Source organism: Cottoperca gobio, chromosome 13 (genome assembly GCF_900634415.1).
Source record: "Cottoperca gobio chromosome 13, fCotGob3.1, whole genome shotgun sequence".
Lineage (NCBI taxonomy): Eukaryota > Metazoa > Chordata > Actinopteri > Perciformes > Bovichtidae > Cottoperca > Cottoperca gobio.
Window position 1 is genome coordinate 5260145 of NC_041367.1, and position 20443 is coordinate 5280587.

Consider the following 20443-nt stretch of genomic DNA (forward strand, 5'->3'; position numbering starts at 1 on the left):
CTGTGAATAATTAATTGGATCTGTTTATTTAGTCAAAACTGAGTATCTCTAGGGGATGTAGGGAAAGCTTCAAGCAGATCCACACTTTCTAATACCACAGTGGTGCATTTATGTCAAGAGCTTAGCCAGGCGTGAAGATTTCTTTTTTTGTATTTAGTGCCCTGAAAAATGTGTGTGCATGTCAGAGTACTGCGTATGATAGACCTACATTAAAGATGCCTAACACTACTAATGTATATATTCTCCTTCAGGTCCAGTTTGTATACTTCCCTTCTTTGGAAAACAACAGCGTGTATAATTTAAAAGCCATAGCCTTGCACTTTGTGAGCTGTATAGAAATCCAATCCAATCTCTTGGTTTTTGGATGGAACAGAGAAGCAGAATACACTTTCCTACACAGTCGTATCCTCCCTCAGTTTATGCCCTCGTAAATCTGTTGCATATGCATATTCAAGCAGCCGTGCCTGCTGTATTTTATAGAGTCACCTACGATGCTTTTGTACCATATTTATGGAGCGTCCCACACGCTGAATGGCTTCACAAAGCACGTATCTCTCCTACACTCCTGATGCATACAGTTGACACAGTTTACATGGAGCTGCTGCTCCGGTCTACGTGCAGCACAAGCCAATCTGCACCTTCTGTTTGGCAAAGATTACCTCCTATGCCAACACAAATGGACGTGATAGCGTATACACGTGCACACACCTCCAAAGACCCCCGTGGATACGAGATAAGAGCAGAAATATAGCTCTTGGGGGGGGTTGTATGCTGTCTTCTGTATCCTCATCAAAAAAAAGTTTAAAAGATGGCCGCTTGTTTCAGGTCACGTTGCTCCTGAGCTTCCGTCAGTGAGCTCATCCGCAACCACGTTTATAGCTTTCAGAGAGTGTGTCAAAGATTACATTTTGACAAACTGGGAAAACGCATTCCAGTATACATCCCATGTCCATGTTGGCTCGTCTTTAAATGTGCTTGTGTCACTATGTGTCAGCAGCGAGTTAAGTTTGAAGTTTTCCAGTGTCTCCTGCTCCAGGCTTAGCCAGCAGGGGTAAACCTGGCTGTGTCTGGAGGTATTTTAATAAAGGAGGATCACTCATACTATTCATGAGGACTCCTTTGTTAAGCATGGCGGACGATGGCAGAGATGCGTTGATGTCTCGTGGCCATCTGATAAGCATTCAGGTCGGCCCAGTTTAAGTAAATCACATGAGAGTATATTTATTGTGTTACAGGATCCCCTGCAATCATACACTGAAATGCATTGTGAGTATCACACACCGTACATGCCGGCTGATTTGGATCTTGTTTCATTTCTTATATGATTTAAAAACTAAAACACTTCAATCACAGTCTCTTTAATTTGCCATTGTATAAAAAAATGCCCATGAATATGATTTACTTACATTGAGGCACAGATACGCTGTCCGCACAGCTAAATGCAAAGTGTACAACTATTCAAATGGTGCAAGGACAATTTAGCACCACGCGCAATGCAAAGAGAGGACATTCATTATGCAGGCGATTCATTTTGAGCGTTTGATAAAAAGTGATGTTGCTTATGACTTTACTGTCATTAAGCGAACATATTCAGGTCTGCACTACACCTGGAGGGAGTTTTATTTAGTCTTTTTACAGGTTTTACATAATCATCTATGAAGCGTGAGCATCCGTCACCCAAGGGAAGCACATGTCCAGACATTTGCAGCTCATTAACACGGACCGAATGGAGAAATACTGTATGGATTAAATCATTACTGAGCACATTGTTACACCAATTTGCGTCACATTTATACAACTAAGACTCATTCTCGCCATTATCTACTGTCAGCAAAAAGGTTTAAGCTCATGACTTAAACACACCTTGTATAAAAAATGCACTGAGTGTGCGTACTCAGCTGTTGGGCCAAACAAGCCGGTCTAAGGATTTTGTACATGCAGCCGTGGGGTCCTAATCTAATTGTATTCTGACTTGGTTATGTGATGAGTATAGAGAAGAAGGCTCCTCAAAGGGACATGCACGGGGACACAGTGAAGCATGTCAGGAATTCCAATCAAGACCATTTGACCTTTGGCTCCTCCAGCATTCGCCGTGCCAGCGGTGTCTTGCTCTGCAGCCCCGCCCCAAGCTGCTCATGGCGTCCCGTCCTGTCCTCCTCCCCTGCTCTCCTGTCCTCTACAGTGAGGTGAACAAGTCGATCAGATTTAAAAACAATGAACAGATTAGTTTGAATATTATTGTGAAATCATATGTTTAATGCTGAGCATAGATCGTTCTACTCTTCATATACTTCAGCCATCATGGCCATCTATGACAGAGCGGCGGCAGAGGGAATCTGCGATCTAAGGCAAAAATCCCATCAAGAGCATGACAGAAACTGATAAGAAGACGAATCGGGGTGTTAGGGAGCATGCCCAGCCACCCAACCTCACACATCTCACGTCTCTCTCCCTCTGTCTCTTTCCATCACATCTCTGACTCTCTCGGCCTGCGTGGTTGAAGAGGGTGTTACTTGGCTCTGGTAGGTGTTGGGTTTTAATCCCATCCAATCTCCACTCTTAGTGGAATAGTGAGGAGGCAGATCTAAAACGTGCAGCAACTGAATAGCTATTCTTGTCTTGAACAACTGTATTTTCTTTTCAAAGAGGTGCAAAATGAACTGCAAGAAGGAGATTGAATGAGGGACAGCAAGAGAGGTAGGTGTGTGTGTGTGTGTGTGTGTGTGTGTGTGTGTGTGTGTGTGTGTGTGTGTGTGTGTGTGTGTGTGTGTGTGTGTGTGAGAGAGAGAGAGAGAGAGAGAGTTGGACATATCATTAGGGAAATTGCTTCTCCAATGTGAGTCGAACGTCTCGGTGCAGCAGTGTCACTCCAGAGAAGGTCACCCATGAGAAGGACACAACTGGATACAGTCAGCTCACTATCGGGCATAATGGGAAAATGGGAGGGAGGGATGGTATGAAGTTTGTGTGTGTGTGTGTGCGTGTGTGTGTGTGTGTGTGTTTGCTGGGCCTGGAGCCAAACTAGCCTGGGACGTTTTTAGTCATTTGACCCGCCTGACCTCAAAGTGTCATAAGTGAGCAGAGATAGGGATGAAGCCATGTTATTTCATGGGGCCAATCTTAGCCCGGGACATAATCATGACAGGTCCGGTAACCATGACTCTTTCACTCAAGGGGAGGAGTGAAGGGAATGAAGGAAATAGAAAGTTCCAGAGCTTCCAATGCCAAGGAACAGAGACAGCAGATAAGCCGGGACGACTGTTCCAGTGTAGATCAGATCGGATGCAGTGATTCTGTAAATACTGTGTAGTTGCTGTTTCAATACTCGATGTCTTTCTTCCTCCCCCTCTTCATTTCTATTTTGCCTAAGTTTCTCTCTCCCATGTCAGCACCATATTTGTTGATCCGACAGAAAACTGCAGGCTATAACCTCAACAGTTATGGATGAGCGGTCACCAATAGTCGAGTGTGTATTGTAATCTAGGGGATGCTGCTGAGTTTGCCACATTTTACTGCCATTTGTAACCCTGTCATGCTCAGCGGTAGGATTACAACCCAAAAGAGGAACTGTGAAAACATAAAGCACTGCTGTCAGGAGAGTGCCTGGTAATAAAAGGGTTACTGAAATGGATAGATACAAAATGATATTTGTAATTCCTCACCAGTTAACAGTTTTTTGGAGACACGAAGCAGCATTCTCAGCGTTTGCAAAGACAAACATGTCTGTGCAAGATTCAAGCAGTAAACAATGTTCCTCCACTCAATTGATGACCTCCATATAATGGAAAACAGAAAAGTAATTCACAGAATGAAACTATTTTCAATTAAGTTGATGAAGTGAGAATTATATTTCAGATCTGTGATCTGTTGCAGGAGCTTTATTGGGGCGGTGATTAGTATTGATAAAAAACCTTCTCTTGATTCCTCTCCAAGCCGGTTCTTACCTTTTACAACTGCACACAGAGCTGACAACACAAGTTCTGAAAATGTAGAAAATTAAATCATGAAGCAAAGTGTTATTCAGTACAATCCAGGCCCAAGGGGAACATTATAGAGCGTGCCACTGGTTAGAAGGAAAAGAGGCACATTTTGCTGTGCTCTGTGCAGATTATTGTTTACAGCGTGCAGCGTCAGCAAATAAGGAAAATATATATGTCCTTAAGTTATCCCTTAGGAAGCAAGTTCCCTGGTTCACTAGTACCCCTTGGCTTTAAGCACAACAGATGAGTGCTCTTGTTATCAGGACACAAACACCATTCAGCCAAAGCATCCTGTCACTCTCCCGGTAACAAGATAAATGCTTGTTACCCTCTTAAAGCGCTAAGATAAAACACCCCGACTGGTATCCATGTTCGAACACCTCTCATTTGGGCTTGTTGAATCGGCTGCTGCGAACAGACACCACAATCACAGCCTCGCTGAACATACACACAGGTCTGGAGTTCACAAATCTCCAGGGAGCCATGTTTAATTCATGAGAGAACCTAAAAATGAGTCAGAAAGCGAGACCTCGCAACACCTTTAATGAATTCAGTGAGGTCTTTCAGAAGCTTTGTGTGTGTGTGTGTGTGTGTGTGTGTGTGTGTGTGTGTGTGTGTGTGTGTGTGTGTGTGTGTGTGTCCCGCACCTCTGCTGCCCGTCTGTCTGTCTTTTCCCTGCTCAGATGCCTGTCACGTCACTCTGCCCTTTGCTTTGGACCATCAATGTCAACATTACATTCCTGTGTGGATCTGATTTGTGACGTGTTCCTCTCACTTCTCCACGCTCGCCTTTGCGTTCCCTCTGCTAGCTTGTGAGAGATCAAATAGAGTAACATCAAAGACAGAGGACAAAGAAATGTCAGATGTTGTTCAGGTCAGGCACCAGCGGCAAAGGTAATTTACCTATGTTCTTCTGCTTGGTTGCTTACAAGGCCCTGTGTATACCTTGTTGTTTTAGTAAATTAAAAGTAGTTGATTTTCAAACGACACCCAGGAGCTCTATAAGTTAATTGCCTCTTGTGGAGCTCCAAAGGTGTTGTAAGATTGCTGCTAAAATTAGGGCTTTATCTGAGGTCCCCTCCCACACACTCACACCCCCACTACAGCAGTGGCTGTTATTAAATCCCACATCATACAGGAGACATTAAAAGTGTTGCTTTTATTCTTCTCCTGTCACTTTGGACCTCACATAACAGATGTTTAAAAATACCTGTTTTGGGATACAAGAGGAGCAGAGAAACACTCTTTAAAACCACATCACACAGAGTGTAGACTGTCAGCACATCACCTAGTCGCTCCAGTGGAGCTAAAAACAACCACAAAGATAATATGTACACTCGTTTTATATTCGATTAATTGTAAAGTACAAGAGGTAACTGGACTTTCTATGACGGTATTTATTGCTCTGTCTCCTGCTGATTAATAAAGCAATCACTGCCTCCGATCTGAAGGGGTGGGGTGGTCATGGCGCAGCAGCGTGAGAGCAGTGTGTTTGTATATACAGTAGAGAGTTGTGTAACTGTGTGTGTGTGTGTTTGAGTGAATGTGGGCACATCTTGTCATTAGTCATTTAGAGCACAACTGGCGATGCTGGCAATGACAAGCCTGCTCTTTGGGAAAATGACACTTAAAAACACTGCAGCTGAGCCGGCGTCATTATACAGGCAAATGAGCCAACAGTGGACAATGGGTCCCATGAGATGCTAGCAGCTAATCCTACACTTAGGTCTTTCAACTCTGAAGTGATGAACTAGTATATTATTATTATTATTATTATTATTTATAGGAATAATAATACACTATATATATCAATGATAATAATGATAATTTATATGTATATAGCCTCTTTCAAAACAGGGTTACAAAGTGCTTCACAAAGAGAAAACCCCCACAGCCTACACTTGATGAACAGGCTTTTTGCTTTGCTTTGTTTATGTATATTTCATCATATACATTTATGATTTTTAGCAGGTACTATGTCACCATGTACATTTCATTCACGTAATAGCTGTTGTGATATTCCAGTGTGGACCAAAGTGGTGGACTGACCAACCAGCTGACTGACTAACATTGTCATCCCTTGAGCCATGCTGCTAGCTAAACGCCTAAATGTTGACTTATTATGTCGATAAAAAACTGAATTCTGGCTGATTTATGTCTTTGTTTAGTGACATCACCATTGCTGTGGTGAGAGAATTGAGCTGAACATAATTTCACTTACTGTAAAACCATAAAGGTTCTATTGATGACATCTGGCAATGGTTATTTTTGATGTATTAAAGTAGAATACATCTGAATATAGATAATATCCTGTATCAAAGTACTAGTTAGTATTTAGTTGTGATATGGGTTTTGAGGGAAACACTTTCAACACTTTTGACAGACCTCCACATTATGAATGTGAGAGATTTTAGATTTAATTGTCTTTCACTTCATTATCTTTCATAAGCTCATGATTTTTGCATTGTGTTAATTTTCAATATTTCATTTTCAAATATGACATTTAACAGATTATACCTACATCAAACCTTTACGTAGACTATTTACACACACTATTACAACAAATACAAATGCAAACAGATTACTGTGTTGAAGATTTGACCTTTTAAAGCTTTAAAGTTCAAACTGCCCTGGTGGGTTTCAGTGCGTTTAACTACACCGGATGGCAAATATTGACATGTTTAAACATTAAATCAATTTCATTGACAGGGAGAAAACAATATACCCGAAGAGGATGCACTTTACATCAACATAACATTGTTAGTTAGACGTAAATTGTGTCCAAGAGGATTTGTTAAGTGTTGAAAGGTCAAAAGGCCTACTGGATAAAGCTTGCATTATGTGCTCTGAGGGCATGCTTTGTCTTTTATTATCCATCAGTACATTGAAGATAGTTGTGCTGCTGCAAATGCAAACAAAATGCAAAGAGTCTGTTTGTTTTAGAATCCAAATTCAACTGGCTATTGTATGTGCTTGTGTCTTACAGGTGTTGAGCTTCAGCTGAGGATGGCAGGAGATTCTCGAGTCCTCATGGACCACAACATGGAGATAGGAGTCACACCTGCACAGGTAAAATGCACGACTGGTCAAACACTGTACTGATCGCTACGACCCCACCACAACGGGGAGAGAGAGAGTGTGAGAGATGAGAGAGATGATGTGAGAGAGAGTGAAGAAAACCAAACTTATAGCGTCCAAGAATAGGAATGAGGAGGATCGAAAGGCTGTTTGAGATACAGTACATATGCTGTATACATACTTTATACATTAAATAAACAGTGCAGATTATATATCAAGCCCCATAAAGTGTAACCAAACCTGTTTCTTTAGTCCACATAAATATAGCTCAGTTTACTTGGCAGTGGAGGAAAAGACAACCACTTACTCCCGATAACCGATGGTGGAGATGCACTGGTTATCTGTCCGGATTCCCCAGCTGATTGGAAGTAACCAAGCGCAGCCAGAAAGGCTCAGTGACAGAAAAACCCCACCACTTACTACTGCCATGCAGAGAGAGAACTAATCAATTTGTTTATCGACCATCAACCCCACAGACCATATTGACTGCAAAGGCCAAGGATTGGACGGCACTGCTGGTGACAGCTTCATCTATCACTCGATTAGTCGCATCCCAAAGTGTGGAAATGAAGTGGACTATTTTAGCTGTCTTTTTAGTAGTGGCGTACGTTAACTGATGTTGTCAGTGCAAAGCTTTCCTCTAAAACATGGTGGACTGATTGTGTTCTGAATCTATATGTGATCCAATATCCCTGAGCACAGTTGGTAATAAGGGAGCCCGATGACATTTGAATGCACCGTCATCAAGCTACTAATTGTGATGCCGGTCAATAAGCATTGTCTTTGAATTCTTCTTTGCAAAAAACGTTCCATAAACTCACTTCAATCAATACCTGAAAAATCAATACCGCACATACAGGCCTGAGTGATTGTGCGTGTACACAGGACAGCAGGGAAACTGCACCTGACATCTCCAAAAAAAAAACCCATCCTGAATAAAGCTGGCTGACAGATTTTATTATCTAGGCTCTGCAATCGAAGGGACTGCAAGGATATTGTAGTGCCTTAGGTAATGTCCTTCCCCGGCTGAACTGTTACAGTGATCGTTGTGATAGAGCGGAAGAGCAGTCAGTGTAACCACAATAGGACACAACCTTTTCTGGTGATGTGAGCATGACTCTAGAGAGAGAGATGAATCCCTGGTGTCATGTTAGAAGTGAGAGATTCAGAGGGCACGGGAGCCTTGCCACAATGCATTTCAATTATTAACTCAGATTGAAAGGTGTCAGTGTGCTGCCAAAATGTCCTTGGTCGGTTTCAAAGGTGCATTGAAACTTTGTCCTCCTGTATGTTGTTGTCTTTCTGTCTGTCTGTATGCATTTGGCCAGAAGGATAAGCAACTGCCCTGCAGAACCACATTGCCGGGCTTTGTGGCAGTCATTGTTCTTCATAACCCTACATGTTCTAAAACATGCAATATTAGAATCCTGCATGTATGTGCATGAAAGCTGATTTCTAGTACAATGTGTTTGCCCTGGCATATGCCACTCTTTTTGGATGATGCCATAAGGGTCTGTTGGGCAAGGATGGAGGATCTATTCCTATCCAGGCTTGCCAATGTCCCATAGGGTGCGAGGGGAGGGAACGCAGGGGACGGGGAGGGAGACAGGGCACAGCTGTGGAGCCAGATCGCCTCGCTGGAGCCGGGCCAACATAGACAAAGACCTGGAAGTCCTTGTGTTCTTGTTGTGTCCTTACTCTCTCTTTCTCCCTGCATATATGTGCTTCACACTGACACCTACAATGTCATTGTGAAGTAGCACAGAGCAGTGACTTCATAACGGCTCTTAATTTTATTTGCCTCCCCGCCAGCAGCACAGAGCAGTGTGGTTTTGAAAATCTCATTAAAAAGGTTAACACCGACATCCTGCAGTACAAACTCAATATAGCTTTAGAGAAAATATTAATGAAAAGAAATAAAAGTGGCTGCTGTAAAGTACACCCATGTGGAGAAAACCTTAAATTTCTTTATTTCTATATTGCATGCGAGTGAAAGCAAGCGTCTTCCCCTCACTATGCCTGTCTCTCTCTTCATCTTTCCCCTAGGTGAAGAAGCTTCCTAAACACTTGCGGGAGGCTCAGATCTCGACAGAGCGAACCCACTTGATTTCTGACCCAGCGAAGAAGCCACGTCAGCGATACGTGCAGAAGGACGGCAAATGCAACGTTCATCACGGAAACGTGCAAGAGACCTACCGATACCTCAGTGACTTGTTCACTACGCTGGTGGACCTACGCTGGCGACTTAGTCTCTTCATTTTCACCTTGGTTTATATAGTCAACTGGCTTTTCTTCGGCTTTCTGTGGTGGCTGATAGCGCTCATCCGTGGGGATCTGGTGCATGCTGATGAGGAGGACTGGATCCCCTGTGTGGAAAACCTCAACAGTTTTGTCTCAGCCTTCCTCTTCTCCATTGAAACGGAGACCACCATTGGGTACGGTTATCGTGTAATCACAGAAAAATGCCCTGAGGGTATCATACTGCTTTTGGTGCAGGCCATCTTGGGTTCCATTGTTAACGCCATGATGGTGGGTTGCATGTTTGTCAAGATCTCACAGCCAAAGAACCGCGCTGAGACCCTCATGTTCTCGCACAAAGCTGTCATATCGGTGCGAGACAACAAGATGTGCCTGATGTTTCGGGTGGGGGACCTGAGGAACTCTCACATCGTGGAGGCATCGATCAGAGCGAAGCTGATCCGCTCGCAGCAGACCAAGGAGGGGGAGTTCATCCCGCTCAACCAGACTGACATCAACATCGGCTTTGACACGGGAGACGACCGGCTGTTCCTGGTGTCGCCGCTTATCATCTCTCACGAGATCAACGAGAAGAGCCCCTTCTGGGAGATGACACTGCCACAAATGGAGAAGGAGGAGTTCGAGATTGTCGTTATCCTTGAGGGCATGGTGGAGGCCACAGGTATGAAGCAGGGGGGGGGAGGCAAAGGGAAGGAGTAAAGAGAGAGAAAGGTGGAATGGGAAGACTTTTAGATGATGGGTAAATGGATGGAAAGAAAGAAAGAGAGGCTCACATGAATTGCATGAAAGAAAGGAGCGGCAGGAGTGAGTTCCTGTAAGTGCTGCAGATTGCAAAAGTTATTACTATTGTAATGGAGGGAGAGACATGAAGACTAACCAAACAGATAATACCCACTAAGTGAGACATAAACCATGCTATAATGCATTCCACTTTAAAGTTAGTAATGTTTAATGTAGATTTTAGTGTTTCAATAATTTCATAACAGCTGACAAATGTTTTTGAGGAAGGTACCAATTGTTTCGTTCATTATCCTTCCACTGCAGTTATATCTTCATCAGCATGTCATTTCTACACATTTTAAAGTATTTGTTATTTTGAGAATATTGAAAGCGGATCAACTGCCTTGCAAATTTTCCCTGTACTCACTGCAGAGCCTGCGTTTCCACCGTTGCTACGTCAAGGTTAGGTCTTGTTGATTTCAAAATGAGTGAAGTGGAGCTACCCACAATGCTGGTCTGTGTTTTGGGTAAAGACCAAGCAGTCTTAAAAAAAAGTGCTCCAGGCTGGTTACATTTATGAGGCAGACATGAGCAGGTATTTCTGTAAAGTTCCATAAAACTCCTATTTACCAGCATGAGACTGTATTCAAGACTGCAAGAGGTAACAATCAACAATCAACATGAGAAAACAGCAGATGGTAAAGTCCAAGTGTCACACACAGGGATTCAAAAATACTCAATTTATGATATTCAAAGATAGTGTTTTGTCATTTTTGGAAATCCTTGTCATTCATAATTATAATGAGATGAATACAGAAAGCTTTACAGCATGGTAGACCACAGCTAGCTGTTATTATGCTGTTCTAATATACATGTATTTCAGTGAGATATTGGCTAAATCAAGTATTGTTTGTATGCCTGAGCTGCATTGTTTACTGGCCTTTGTTCAAAGACTAATTACAATCTACTCATTTTAAATACGATGCATTATACATGTTTCTAATTTACTTTATTGGTTATTGTCATACCTTGCATTAGTAAATGAGACACACTGGTTGATTAGGAGCGTTTAGTCTTGTGCACACAATTTTCTTTTTAAAAATGCGTACAAACCACGAGCTCCCTAATGCGATCAGGCACGGCTTTGCATGCATCTGAACATTTCTGCTCTATTTAATTTAGAATTGTTTTTTCAAAGCACCAGTTGTCATCATGCTTCCTGCTCACGCTGCTGGAGACTTGACTCATTAAAACACCTTTGGCTTCACCAGCAGGGACCCATGACCTCATGCATGGGCGATGTCGTCATCGTCCTTGACCTCTAGACAGCCGACCAATCTGGCCGTCCAGTAGCCCTCCCCTTCCTCTGTTAACCTTAATGAGACGTGTTTCACAGGTATAATTAAGAGCATAAGCCGGGTAATTAAAGGATAGCTTAGTTACAGTATAAAAAAAATTTTTTTATAGCTTTTGCCATACTTTAACTGATATTTATATAATACAGTGTTGCACTTGCATATGGTGAAGTCAGGATGGTACTAACAAAAAAGACCCTAACATTTTGGGGTTTGATTAAAGCCTGTAAAAAGTATTTTTCATTGATAGTAATCACGTCTTTTTAATTGAGGTATAAGGTCTTAAGGTCTCAAACTTTGTAACTGAATATGCACCATCACTTGCTATTTTAAAAGTGATGAATAAGCTGTCAGTGTAGTTATGTGTCAATGAATATGTGGCCAACGTTGTGGTATGCAAAATACATTATGTTTGTCTGATCCAACAGGAAAGCATGTTAATATTCTAGAATCTCCTGCAGTAATGGCAGGGGAGCGATACAGTACAAATATCATTTACTTTTTTAATACGGAGAATAAACATTAATGGCAAGTAATTATCTCATAAAATCAATTAAATTGAGAAAGATTAATATCAGCATCTGATAATGTCCATGATTTGCTCAGGCTTCATGTACCCTAGAGTAAAACAAATCAGTATTAAACAAAATGTTTACCGGATCACGAGTTGGACGCTGTCACACGGTTTGGAAGTGACATTTGAGTGGGCGGTGAAAAGGCTCCATTTTCACTTTGATGGCGGGCCACTACTTGTTTTCTCTGTTGACATCCAGCCTGCGGTTTTAAGCATAATTAAAGTCAGGCTCTTGAAATCACATACAGCATTTGTTTCTCAGGCACTCCTACAGTATTTGGGATAAACATTAAAACAAGATAACTTACTAAAGAATATTCTGCCTACTTGATGACACAGCTTAATTGCACTAATGAAAATACATAAAATATGTACAACACACAATAAACTCAATTACATTCTCTCAGTTAATGAATGCAGAGCAATTACAAAATGTCACAACACTATACAAATGTGCAATTAAACTCATATTCATGTTTTAATAGATATCATTATCTGTATTATGAAAATAGACATAAAAGCAGAATCAACCTAACCTCACGAGCCAGGGCTCGAAACACCATGTGCATATTGACGATAGTGCACGTAAAATTTGAGCTGGGCATATAATTCTCAGCTCTAATTTACATGCATGGCGCATTGGTACAGAAAATATGTCGTGCAGGTCTGCCAACCCTCAACCATTGACTGTGAGACTCACGCAATTGACACATTTCACAATCTCTCACTCCACATGTCCATTATCTTATGATGTTGGCATTATTTTGGTCGGATTAAGCCACAGTTTGGCAAAAGTACAGAGAAAAAAAGGTCAAATACATCAAATGGCGCAGTAAAAATAAAATTGGTTTATGAAATTGAAAAAGTTACATGCACACATGAATGTACGCGGAAAGAAAGTAGGTTGATCCCTTCACATGATACATTTTTATGTTTAGACTAGTTGCTTCAAACTAATTTATTTGTTTATTTGACCATCAACATAAAATTACAAGTTGTAAACAACAGTCCTTTGGCAGGTAACATGTGGCAGGTAACATGTGGCAGGTAACATATTATGGCAGGTAACATGTGGCAGGTAACATATGACAGGTAACATGTGGCAGGTAACATGTGGCAGGTAACATATTATGGCAGGTAACATGTGGCAGGTAACATATTATGGCAGGTAACATGTGGCAGGTAACATATTATGGCAGGTAACATGTGGCAGGTAACATATTATGGCTGGTAACATGGGGCAGGTAACATGTGACAGGTAACATGTGGCAGGTAACATGTGGCAGGTAACATATTATGGCAGGTAACATGTGGCAGGTAACATGTGGCAGGTAACATGTGGCAGGTAACATGTGGCCGGTAACATATTATGGCAGGTAACATGTGGCAGGTAACATATTATGGCAGGTAACATATTATGGCAGGTAACATGTGGCAGGTAACATGTGGCAGGTAACAAACTAAAGCCTTCCATGCAGTTTTACCAATACCATATTCTTTGCTGTAGATAGAACATTATTTCACTTATCTAGCTGCTGCAAACGGTGACAATGTGCAGAAAGCTAGAACATTCCGTTTTTATGGAAACATTTTACTTTAAGATTTAATTTGACCAATCCATCTGAACATTTTATTGTATTGTAATTTTCTTTCTCAAATCTTCCATTTTATCACATTCACTTTTTCATTAAAGCACTTAAACACCGAAGTACAATTTTAGGACAAATACAAGAATTGAAAATAATGGAAAGCTACAATTTATTTACAAGTGCAGATGCTGCCCAGTTGCTCAGCTTATGTTTTTGTTTAGTTTTACCATTAGTAACCATGCCTTATTGAAACATTGCGAAAGTGGTTTATGAGATGGAAAATGTGTTAATGATGTGTGGGCGCTGTGTGGTTATCACAGCTGTCTACAAAAACAAAACAAAAATCCCAAGTTAACTAATTGCTTTTGGAAGCCCAAATGTTTTCTATAAAGTTAACTAACTTTTTAAAAGAAAAAACACATCCAACCGAATATTAGTCCAGACTTCTTTAGTGTCATTGTGCCATCCAAAAACGGTCCCTGATGGAGTAGGAGGGTTGTTCCGAACCAGATTTCATGTGTTCACAGAAAACTTTGGTTTCAGGCACTTGAATGAATCAAGTTTGAGTTGCCAATGCACAGGTTGCGTGTCAATTCTTAGCTTAGTCAGCACTGCACATGAGAGCGTGTACAGAAATCCTTGAGCCACGAAACATAAGGGCTTATTATGCATAACACCTTTTCATACTACACATATCATTAGGCATCATTAGACATATAGGCTCAGGTGGATGAGGTCATGAAGTAAACCCCTATGAGGTGCTATGAGAAGCTGCAGCAGTTAACACCTGCAATGACGCTCTGACTTTCTCCTGTATCAACATGGGTAAAGCAAAGGTGTAACTAATAACATAACTCATGGGCTTTTTCCATGTTGATGTGCCAGTCAGCGAGCATGTGCAATCCCACAACCCCGAAACTGACACACCTAAATAAAAAGCAGCCATTATTCAGTTTATAAACTTCTGTTTGACACAATATCTGTAGTGAGAAAGGTGTGTTGGTTACAGAATGGTGACTTCATTGTTTCCTCTTATTCACTTGTGCATCATTTATATTCAAACATCATGCTGGTGCTTTTGCATGCTTTATCCCAGTAGTTCCACTGGTGTGCCGACCTTGAGGCCCTTCCAGGTGTACCCTGGGATTTTCTGACAATAATACATTATTATTGCAATACACAACTATAGAAAAAGCTCCACTCGCATCTCTGGTGTTTCCTCTGCCCTCATGTGTTGCTTGCCTGGAGCCTTTTTTTTACACTCACGCGAGACAGCACTCACAAAGGTTTTTTCCTGGTAGTCGTCCGCCTCTTCGTGTTACTCTAATTGTGTTGTCGTTTAGCAGATGGGTTGTTTTCTGGAGACGGGCACTGCTCAATCCTCCATAGAAGTTTACCTTAAATGTTTCCATTGTGTAGCTGGTTTTAGATCGCTAGCTTACTTTGTACAACACGTATTAGTTTGTTAGTGTTTTCTTCTCGGACGCGGAGTGATACTGAATTGTGCGATGGAATTAGACGTTCATGGCTGTGGTATAGCAGATCATGTAAACAATTTAATTTGGTTGACAAAATATTATTTAGGCTACTGAAATGTAGATTTTTAAGATATTTACAGCATTTAAAAGAAAATTGATGATCTTTTTAAAACCTTAAGATATATTAAGAGTAAAAATGAATTCATTAATTTACTTACTATAATTAGTATTTGTGCAAGCCCTGCTCGTGGAGGGGCATGGCCAAGCCAGTTATTTATTTGTGACCTGTCTGGTTGAAATGAGTGTGTTGCTGCTTTTATACAACTTTACCATTGTCTTTATTAATTCTTGAATTATTTATGAATAATATAATTGTTTGTCAAATTTTATTTGCCGTAAGTAAATACAAATAAACATGTACAGAGTGATAAGAGTGAACACATGTGTTATAGAAGCAGTTTTGCAGCGGATATCAATACAGATGTTTCTTGAGATTCTGGCTTGAACTTTGGCATGAAAAAGTGTGAAGGACACGTGGCTTTATTCTATTTACGACATTTGAGTTGAAAAGCGTTCTTGACCCAGCTCCGGGTTTTGCAACGGTTCTGTGTATCCTGTGACCTCTTTTACTACGATGGCTGCTTCTCATTTGCCAACTGTCAAGTAACAGCACAAGTGTCTCCTACGCACAATACAGCCTGTAGCACACTTTTTCAACCAAATATTTAAAAGATAAAAAAAGGTTTATTTTTCAAAAGATGCAACAGGAAAAAGCCAATTCACTGCTTGGACTTTAGCAGCACAGGAAAGCGGGACACATTACCAACAATATTTGCTACTGGTGGTTGTGGAAAATGGAAAGTCTGTCTTCAAATGTAGATAGTGTGTAGCATTCCTAATAGCTGTGCCCGAAAAAAAAAACTATTTGAAATCACATTCATCAACACGAGTCATGCAGGTCAACCTGTTCATATGACATCTAGGAGTATTACGTCAAAGGCACTTTGACTTTTGATTTGTGATAAAACCTTGATATAAATAATGAAACTGTGTGCTTTAAATGCTAATAGGACAGGATACTAATAGATCTTCACAAAGCATTAGCTAAGAATTTGAAACCAACACTTCAAACAATATGCCAAAACTAGACACTAGACATTATAGAAAATCTTTCTCATAGAGACTGAAAGACGTTATATTGTCTTTGATGATCCAGTAACAGAAATAACAAACATTTCAAAAGTTAAATGTGGAAACTAGGCCACTCATATCCAGAGGGAAAGCAGAAGAAAAAAGGTGCAGAAGCCTCTCACCGTGACATTAGACACCATATCAATTTGGCATCTAACTTACATCTATTTTAGAGCACATTAGAATCTATTGGTGATGCAATGTATTCACAGAGAGACAGAACATTATGTAACTCAACAGCTGGGTGAGAAAAGCATCGATGGTGTGATTTTTCCAATCTGTCTTTCTCAGCCCCGGTGGGCACGAAAGGCGGCTGTAAAAAGGTTTTGCCGTGGTCGGCGTCCGACCACTTTATAGCTATAAGCCTGATTAGCCAAACACAATACGCCTTTGTGGCGGTAGTCTTGCGAGAGCAGAAAGCAGTGAGCGAGAAATTGAACATATCTATCATGTGTCTCTTTAAGTTTACAAACTCGACCGTCTGTTTCGTTCACTTTGGCGGCACCTGTGGTGATAAGCAGTAATTGCAGGTGTGTTTGTGGATTAGTGGGCCAGGGGCTGAATCACCATTATGTTACCTCGTTTGCTGATAGATAAAGATATGACAGACACTTATTTAAATAAAGAAGCTGAATATTTCAAAGTTTTAAGGAAGTTTCTAGATGAGTGTGCAGGACTAGATGCTAGTTTCCTTTTGCACGTGTAGGCAACTGTTGTCTGTCTCCATTTCTGCCCCACCTTTCTTCTTCTTCTTTTTTATAACTGAGGCAGGCATTTGTTTTAGCCTTAAAAGACAGTGTACACATGCTTTGAAAATATGTATTTTATATTTTATTTATGGCAATGTTGAATTCATGAGAGGAAAGAGCCTAAGCGCTACTGAGAGTGCCTCTTGTTACCACTAATCCAAAGATGTATACCTTACACTAACAAAGACCTTATTTTACGTTTGTTTCCCAATACGCTGTATGGCTAACTATCTGCAGCTCAGCTTTTATATATTATACATATTGCCCAACTATAAAGGCTTATTGAGACACTTAATGTTATAAATTATACCTTTTGCTGCAAAAACATTTAAAAAGTCCCACCTGTGTGACACTTACAAACCAACGCATTTCCAAAATTAGACATGTGCAATGTGTCGAAATTCATATCTGACACTTCCAACACGAATGATGAGTAAGAACTAAGAATGCACATTGACATTATTAGAGGCCAAGTCTTTCTGTCTAGATTTAAGACTGGTCTACCAAATGTGCTAATATTTCTGACTCGCTTATTGGCAAAAAGACACCTCAGAAAATAAATATTGACACTATTCTGTTGAGTGTGAATTTGGCACGTATTTTAACAGCAAAACAGCTCATACTTTCTAAACAAACTAAACCTCTCTGCTTAGAACAGTAGTAAGTCTAGAAGAAACTCTGTGAAGGCCATTTCTGTGTACAGACCCTATATAACCATAAATATTTTACTGACGCTGTCTCTCTTTCTCCTTACATCTCTTTGTGTGTGTGTGTGTGTGTGTGTGTGTGTGTGTGTGTGTGTGTGTGTGTGTGTGTGTGTGTGTGTGTGTGTGTGTGTGTGTGTGCGTGTGTGTGTGTGTATATGGACACGTACACCTATCCAACCTGTCACAGGGATGACATGTCAGGCACGAAGCTCCTACCTGGACACAGAGGTGCTTTGGGGCTACCGGTTCACACCTGTTCTCTCCCTGGAGAAGGGCTTCTACGAGGTAGACTACAACAACTTCCACGATATCTATGAGACCAACACCCCCACCTGCAGCGCCAAGGAGCTAGCTGCTAAGCTACGGGAGGGGCCACTATTGCCTCAGCTTTCGCTCCTCAGCCCTGAGCCCAAAATGCATACTTTTGACACCCTTGACCGCATGTCCGAACGGGACCCACTCAGCCAGGATGAGGACAAAGAGGAGAGAGATTCAGGGGGTGACAGAGGAGAGACTAATGGCTCAGCTGCCGCTTTGGAGGATCCGCCCCTTGCTGATGGACTGCCTGACTGATGTGACTGGCGGCCACATCAGGTAAAACTCCAGGAGAGACTGGACATGAGGACAGGACAATATAATGCTTTATTTAGTCAATGGCCAGCTTGTTCCTTTGCAATGCTTGGAGATACAAGACCTCTGTCTCCAGCCCCCGACTCATGCAATACTCCTCTACTAGAGTGTCAATCTATAGTATAGATTGGTTTTGTAGACACGTAAGTACATACACAGACACACACGCACAGTATCTATATCTACACTTAAAGGATGGTGGTTCAGATTGTCTTTTTATAATCGTAACGACCACTTACTGCTGTAACAGCTCAAGTTGTATAATGTGAACTTGAGCTGAAACTGGTAGCCATGACAGAGTACCATGGGCTTATTATGGATACTCCAATATTCTCATTTTAGAGTGTGTTGATTCAGCTTCATTTGAACAGAGTACAACGGAACCTTGTTATTGACGATGATTTTTAAAATGTGAAGAATATTATTTCCTTTCTCTGTCAGTGTTGTTATTATTCTGTGTGACAAACCCCGATTCACCCAGGAGGAGATGTACGAGGCTTTTAGTTTGCATTGGCAAGAGAAGATGTAGGAAAGTGTTCTATAAAAGGCAATATGTACTGGCAACCACTATCCAAATTTGTTTTCTTTGTTCACACCTTCCCTGTCATAAAAACCCTCATACTGTGTCTGATGGTCTCCCCAAAATAGTGGGAGCCTTGACCCAAAAGAAACCAGCTAGTACCTCATTTTATACTCATTTTTAGGGTTTGAAATTAACGATAACAACTAGGTAAAAGCTGCTACTTCTACTGACTATTTTAAAAAACTTTTTGACTTGGTTAAAGATTTAATTCCACTTCCAGCTGCAGCAACTTTAAACATTGATTTCAAGCCCTTTTCTTGGTATGTAAAGCACAATTTCCCACGAGGTGATTCCACACTGACCTGACTACCCACCTAGCCCCCGCTACTGGCTGATGCATGTCAGTCCTAATTGAAAGTCAATTCCAAATGTAGATTCAAATATTTATATGAAACATCGATGCTCAACTGCTATTTGAAATGTTCTTGGTTTTTATACACCACTCACGTAAATATTTGAAATGCTCCACAAGCAAAATGAAAATACAAGGTGTATACATTTATGTTTGTTTGGTTTTTGTTTTAAATATTTAAAAGATATCCAACCTCGATGTTTTTCAGCTACATTAAAAGTTGAGTCTACTGAAGATAGGAGCAGGTTTTCTGTCTAATCTCTCAAGTTTAGTGTCTGGCCAGCTCGTCACCTGCAGTATTTGCCTTTTTCGTAATTATTTTTACATCTTTAGTGTTCTCCTTATGATTTGAAGTCTTCTTTGTCCACACACACACACACACACACACACACACACACACACACACACACACACACACACACACGGACACTGCAATCTGCACTTTCGCCCTGTTCCACGAACCGCCTCTGCATCTTTTGTTTGACATAGTTTATGACCTTTGTGACGAAGCCGAACACTTGTCCTGTGAGGGCCACAGCCGACAGTATTTTTTTACATTTCTCTGAAAGGACACATAGCTTGCATGCATGAATCAACCGCTATGCGTCCCATTGCTGAATAAGTTTAATACAGTGAGAAATACAGGGTATTTTCTAGGCATGCAAATTATGAGATTTCTATAATATATTATCAGATAATGTATTAATATTCAAATATCATTTGTTGAAAGAAAACAAATCCTGATACTTTAAAATCTCCCACTCCCCAATTCAATATTAAATTGTTTTGTTTTTTTGTTTTTTTTACCGATGCTTGTCCAATCAATGTATTTATTTTCACTGTGACATTTTAGCATCTTATTATGTATTCCATTTGCTACACGATACTTTTGTCATTAGCAAGAGATCATCTTTCATTGCTGGAATGTCATCTGTTGTCTGTGTGTTCTCATGGGAATAAACATAATATGGCCGAAAGAACAACATGTTCCTGTTAGATAATGTGTGCATGCATGAGCGAATGTATGAGAGTGTGTAATTATTTTGCACATAACTTTGCAAGTGAGAATTGGAGATTAAGACTAGATTAGTTGTGTATCAAATCATTAAAAAAAAAAACTTTTATTATCAGCACGGAACAATCTTGTCTTGTACAGAAGCTTGAGGCAAAACCTGCGGCGTGGATGCTAGGGGAACAA

At 40.8% G+C, this 20443-nt stretch overlaps 1 protein-coding gene across 1 annotated transcript in view; it reads left to right on the forward strand.

Annotated features, from left to right (window-relative positions):
- kcnj5 (potassium inwardly rectifying channel subfamily J member 5) overlaps window positions 1-19361 on the forward strand; it is a 21160-nt gene extending 1799 nt beyond the window's left edge. Inside the window, exons 2-4 of the mRNA XM_029446560.1 lie at window positions 6967-7049; window positions 9105-9978; window positions 17868-19361. Coding sequence (XP_029302420.1) covers window positions 6987-7049; window positions 9105-9978; window positions 17868-18253 — 1323 coding nt within the window. The 5' untranslated portion in view covers window positions 6967-6986 and the 3' untranslated portion in view covers window positions 18254-19361. The remainder of the gene's footprint in view (window positions 1-6966; window positions 7050-9104; window positions 9979-17867) is intronic.
- The last annotated feature ends 1082 nt before the right edge of the window (window positions 19362-20443 follow it).